The sequence below is a fragment of the Eleutherodactylus coqui genome, chromosome 6 (genome assembly GCF_035609145.1).
Source record: "Eleutherodactylus coqui strain aEleCoq1 chromosome 6, aEleCoq1.hap1, whole genome shotgun sequence".
In the NCBI taxonomy this organism is placed as follows: Eukaryota; Metazoa; Chordata; class Amphibia; order Anura; family Eleutherodactylidae; genus Eleutherodactylus; species Eleutherodactylus coqui.
This window is the reverse complement of record NC_089842.1, coordinates 32,200,868-32,206,867: the sequence shown is the minus strand read 5'-3', so window position 1 is coordinate 32,206,867 and position 6,000 is coordinate 32,200,868. Positions and strand designations below refer to the sequence as shown.

Below are 6,000 nucleotides of genomic sequence, written 5' to 3'. Positions count from 1 at the left end.
AACATTCCGGACAAAGCTTTAACCTTTGTGGGAGTGCAGCATACAGAGTGGCCTAGAGGGCTAGAGACAGGCATTCTGGTACTACAAAGAGAGAACACCATGGGTGTGGCAGGATGTAAGATAAAAAAGATCAGTTCCTGCCACACTCAATGAGAAGTAATAGCTCAGTGGAGCTGGTAGGACTGCTAGCTAGGATCTGCAGGCAAGTGACCCAAGTTTGCCACACATGGAGGATGCGCTGGCATGGAGTGGTGCATAAAGCTGCAGAGTGCAAGCCATGTGTTAGGAGGATGTCTGCTGTGAGCAGTGCTTCTGGAGACAGCATTTAAAGGGCCAGGAGGCCGAAAATTTTGATTGCTGAGGAGCAATGAAAGTTTGCAGTCAGCAGTTTAAAGTGCATGGAGGCCGAAAACTGTGGTTGCTGGGGAGTAACAAAGGTCCAGGTAGAGAACATCTGCAAGGCAAGTTGGTGGACTTGTGTCTTTGTTTTTTTTATTTCATGATAGACTGTGCAGTCAAGATGGCAATAGTCACAGGAGACCTCCTAAAAGAGCCTTGCTGGGGTTCTGTGGAGGATGGCACACTAAGAACTGGCACAAAATGATACAACGGTTGCAGGACATGATGATATTTTCTGTGCAGGATGACATAATGAAAGCCGCACAGTGTGCATGGACATTTACTGAAGATCTGTTTAAGAACTGTATTGCTGACAAAGTGTTGCAGAAAACGTTCATTAACCCTGAAGCCAGTGGCATAGGAAGCTGAGAGCAGCCGTTGCGGGATGCCATGGGTGCTGTCAGTGAGGGGGGTGACAACTTGGCAGCAGCACTGCAGGGAGCGACAGAGGGTGGAGGAGCTAATACTGGACGCTATGGAGCTGCTGCAGGAGATCCAGTGCCTGCCGGCCGCCCCGTGTGCGCTCTGCCCGGAGCCATGTGTGACTGCCTGGCCACAGAGGAGCTTCCCTGTAGAGCCTGAGCTGCATAGCACTGGTTAATCCTCCCCTGGCAGTCTTGACATGAGGGGACACACAAACTTGCAGAGCCGGCAGCTTCCAGGATCTGTGGTGATGTCACTGCCATGTGATCCTCGTGTGGGAGGAGTTAGAGATCACATGACCATGGGGGAGATCAGTGGATACAGGACTCTGCTGTGTGTGTGCTGCGTGTAGTGGAGCTGTGTGGGTCAGGATGGATGGAATGGAGCTGTTTGGGTCAGGATGAATGGATGGAGTAGAGCTGCGGGGATCAGGATGGATGGATGGATGGAGTGGAGCTGTGAGGGTCAGGATGGATGGAGTGGAGCTGTGCAGGTCAGAATGGATGAATGGAGCGGAGCTGTGTGGGTCAGGATGAATGGATGGAGCAAAGCTTTGTGGGTTAGGGTGGATAGAGCAGAGCTATGTGGGTCAGGATGGATGGAGCGGAGCTGTGGGGGTCAGGATAAATGGATGGAGTGAAGCTGTGTGGGTCAGGATGGATGGAGTGAAGCTATGTGGGTCAGGGTGGATGTAGCAGAGCTGTGTGTGTGATGTCTGGGAATCAGAATGGATCTCCAGTCAGCCATGCAGTGACAGTGCTAGGACCAGAAAAGGAGAGCGGAGGAGCAGTACATGCGGTACAATGAGGTGTGAACCATGTATTGCATGTAATCTCGTATGTTTAGGTGTTATACATTATACTAGCTGTACATATAATTATGTATAGGTCATATCCAGGTTACATCAGCATCACTATATACAGGGGATGTATATCTGCTATATATAGGGATATGGAGCATGCTGCTATAACTTGGGTATCTCCTGTATATAATTATATATGTACTACTGGTATAAGCTAGACATCTCCTGTATATAGTGATATGGAACGTGCTGGTATAAACTGGTATATCACTCTATACAGCAGTTGTACATACATAATATACAGGAGATACCCAGGTTAGGGCTCCTTCACACGGGCGAGCGCAAAATTGGGCTGTGAAACACGGACAGATATATAGCTCCCAACCATGTGAAAGCCCCGTGGATGCGAGGAGTTTTGAGCCTCGCATCACTGCAGGAATGAAAGGAATCCTCACCACGGCTGTCACAGGCACGGCAGAGGATCGAGAGGTTAACTGCAAGTCAGCTAGGAAACAGTTAACATGATACAAATAGCACATATTTTTTACTTGCATTTTTGGGGTCAGTGCCTATTTTTTGGCCATTTTTTTTAGATGTTTTTGCTCAGACTTCTCCATGAATAATGGCAGAAAAAATGCATGCCAAACATAAATAAGTAGACAAATAATCACCACCCAAAAATCTATTTTGCTGGTTAGAAAAAAGTTGACATTTTTTAAATACATTTTTTTGGGCGGAGTTGTGGTGGAATTATCCAAAAATTGATGGTTCAGGGAAGCCTTAAATGAAATGTATCATCTGTATTCTTTTCACTAAGGAAAACCAGATAGTGAAACATATTGAATTTTAATATTTTTTATTTTCTTTGTATTCTATTGTCTTTATATGACTACGGGGCGGCCATCTTGTCTTTACTGCAGTTCACAGCATTTAGAGAGATGCTTTACTGCAGAACTCATGGGCCTTTCACACAATGGACAGAAGCTGACCTAATAATTTCTACGGGAGACTATTCCAGCATGCACTGTGACCCGTGCAGTGTGGGGGAGGAGGTGAGCCGTGACTATAACTTTAGCCTTAAAGGGGTTGTCCGGCGGCAGCAAGTGGGTCTATACACTTCTGTATGGCCATATTAATGCACTTTGTAATATACATTGTGCATTAATTATGAGCCATACAGAAGTTATAAAAAGTTTTTTACTTACCTGCTCCGTTGCTGGCGTCCTCGTCTCCATGGTGCCGACTAATTTTCGCCCTCCGATGGCCAAATTAGCCGCGCTTGCGCAGTCCAGGTCTTCTCCTGTTCTCTATGGGGCTCCATGTAGCTCCGTGTAGCTCCGCCCCGTCACGTGCCGATTCCAGCCAATCAGGAGGCTGGAATCGGCAATGGACCGCACAGAAGAGCTGCGGTCCACGGAGGCAGAGGATCCCGGCGGCCATCTTCACAGGTAAGTATAGAAGTCACCGGAGCGCGGGGATTAAGGTAAGCGCTCCGGTAAGCTTTCTGTACGTCCCTGCATCGGGGTTGTCGCGCGCCGAACGGGGGGGGGGGGTTGAAAAAAAAAAAACCCGTTTCGGCGCGGGACAACCCCTTTAAGATTCTTGTTAACCCCTTCCCGCTCCATGACGTAACGGTACGTCATGGGAGCCTGGTACTTTGCGCAAAATGACGTACCGGTACATCATCGGGATAGCGCGAGATCATGACTGACCTCGCGCTATACGGCAGCGGGAGCCGGCTATCAGTCACAGCCGGCGTCCCGCTGCAACAGCGTGGGGGGCATCTAAGTAGAGCGCGGCAGGGAAAGAGTTCACAGAGGGAGCGCGGCTCCCTCTGTGTCTCCGGCCGGCTCGTGGCAACCATGACAACAGGATGCCACCATGGCAACAGGATGCCAGACACTGGCGTCCTGTATTGCCTATGCCTATGATCGCTGTATAAGCGATAAGGCATGGCAGAGCAGTAGCTCTGCCATGCCTTATCACAGCGATCATAAGCATAGTGCTGCAAGTCCCTTAGAGGGACTCAAATACTGTAAAAAAAAAAAAAGAAAATAAAAATGTAAAAAAAAAAAATGTAAAAACCCCCCTTTTTTATGCTTTTTCTAATATTAGCATTAAAAACGGTAAAAAAAAAATTAAACCCCCACATACAGGGTATTGACGCGTCCGTAATGACGTGTACAAAAAGGTGAACATGCTTTATTTTGTACAACAAAAAGCGTAAAAAAAACACTAAAAAACTACATTTTAGCATTTTGCCTCACAAAAAATGCAATAAAAGTAATCAAAAAAGATGTACATTCCCCACAATGGTACCAGTAAAAACTACAGCTCGTCTCGCAAAAAATAAGCCCTTATAGAGCTTCATACATGGAAAAATAAAAAAGTTACAGGACTTTGAATGCAGCTATAGAGAAAAAAAAATTTCCAAAAAAAAAAGGCTTTTTATTGCAAATAAGTGTAAAAACCTAAAAAAAATTAAGAATTTTGGTATCGTTGTAACCGTACCGCCCCACAGAAAAAATTTAGTGTCATTTATGCTGCATGATTAACGCTGTAAAAAAAAAAAAAAATCTGTCAGAATTGATGTGTTTTCTCTCCCGGTTATCATAAAAAAAAATAATAAAAGTTTTACGATATTGTCTATGTACCCAAAAGTGGCACTGATAAAAACTACAGCTCACCACGCAAAAAACAAGCCCTTATACGGCCGCATTGATGGAAAAATAAAAAAGTTATGGCTTTTGAAAAATGGAGATAGAAAAATACCAATATATACCAAAAATCGCTTGGTCCTCAACGCCAAAATAGGCCATGTCATTAAGGGTTTAATGTTATGTGTTTGAGTAGCATTGTGTGAGACGAGTCTTTCAAAACTAAAATTAATCAAGACATCTTAGGTCCGTGATGAGTCAGGCTCGGTGCTTAGCCATCTTGTCATGTGAAAACAAAGTAGCGAAAGGAATTGATTTTGATGATGCGATTTCAAAATTAGCAGAAAACTTTTCCAAAAAAATTACACTTGCAACTGTAAGTATCTTATCTCTCCTTCTTTTAGTAATTTCAAAATTGTGTGTGTGTGTGTGTGTGTGGGGGGGGGGGTGACAAAAAATTGTTGCACCGGGTACCACCCAACCACTGCCTGAAGTGTCATATGTGGTAGATTGTGGGGTGCAGAACAAAGCTGCTTAACGGACACCATCAAAACATGTATGGGAGGTCATTAAGGGGTTAAGATGTTTTCTGTTTACAGTATTTGCAATTGTCTCCCATATAAGACTAAAATGAGATTAGGGAGATGAAGAAGAAAAGGTAGTTTTTTTTTTGTTGAAGTGGGGGAGGAGTCATTTCACAAGTTATTATTGCATCATCAGTGGAAGCTGTTTGAAAAGGAAGAGCAAAATTAGAGAATATGAAAAGGATGAAATACAGCAAACGAGTGTTTATTAATGTATTAGCCAATATATTTTCCAGCCAAGGATTATTAGGATCAAAACCTGACACCATAAAGGAATCCTATAAAATCTTCCATCCTGTAAACTTCTCTTGTTTCAGGATCCTTTACAACTGTTAGAGAAACAATTTCAGCAGTAGAAGACACAGAATGGCTGGAGTCAGGACGACTTTATGGGCACTTATGCTGCCACTGGTGCAGGTATATGTAACTGACATTATTGATTCTTCAGTGTAATAGAACAGGCTGTCATGATCACAGAAGGACTTTGTTGCGCACCCTCGCATGGCTGTTGGGGCTTTTGAGCCTGATCCTGCAAAGATACACAAAGATGTCATATACCACAATATGAGGCCTCATAAATGAAGCTTGTACAACATACACTGGCCTTATAGACCCTAACAACCAATCAAAATACAGCTTGTTCATAAATTATCCTGGAAATAAAAGTTTGGCTGTGATTGGCCAGTTTATTTCTGATAAATTGTTTTCATAAATGAGGATTATTTTTAGTATTTATTTTTTACCTCGCTTAAAAACCCAATCTATATATATAAAATTAAATGTATGCGTGTCTGTGTGTCTGTCTGTGTGTGTTTGTCCTTTATGCGCTACTACACCATTCATCCGATCGCCATGAAACTTTGGAAAGTTGTTGAGTACACTCCTGGGAAAATTATAGGCATAGTACAACTATCCTACGATAAATGGCGCGCGTGCGAGCGTCGTCGACAGTTACGCCCCCCCACGTAGATCGTTCGATTTCCATCACTGCCACTAATTCTCTCACTTCCCAATGTCGTAGAAACATGAAATTTGGCACGAGTATTGATTGTCATAAATAGGAAAAGCTAATGGGTTCCAACTCGATTATTCAATTGTAAGCGCCAAAGAATTAGCGTCCAAATTTTACGTACGG

At 43.9% G+C, this 6,000-nt stretch overlaps 1 protein-coding gene across 2 annotated transcripts in view; it reads right to left on the bottom strand.

Annotated features, from left to right (window-relative positions):
- Window positions 1–5,062: 5,062 nt before the first annotated feature.
- LOC136632008 (phospholipase A2 inhibitor and Ly6/PLAUR domain-containing protein-like) overlaps window positions 5,063–6,000 on the bottom strand; it is a 63,320-nt gene continuing 62,382 nt past the window's right edge. For both annotated transcript variants that reach the window (XM_066606541.1, XM_066606542.1), the window contains one exon: window positions 5,063–5,394. In XM_066606541.1, coding sequence (XP_066462638.1) covers window positions 5,198–5,394 — 197 coding nt within the window. In that variant the 3' untranslated portion in view covers window positions 5,063–5,197. The remainder of the gene's footprint in view (window positions 5,395–6,000) is intronic.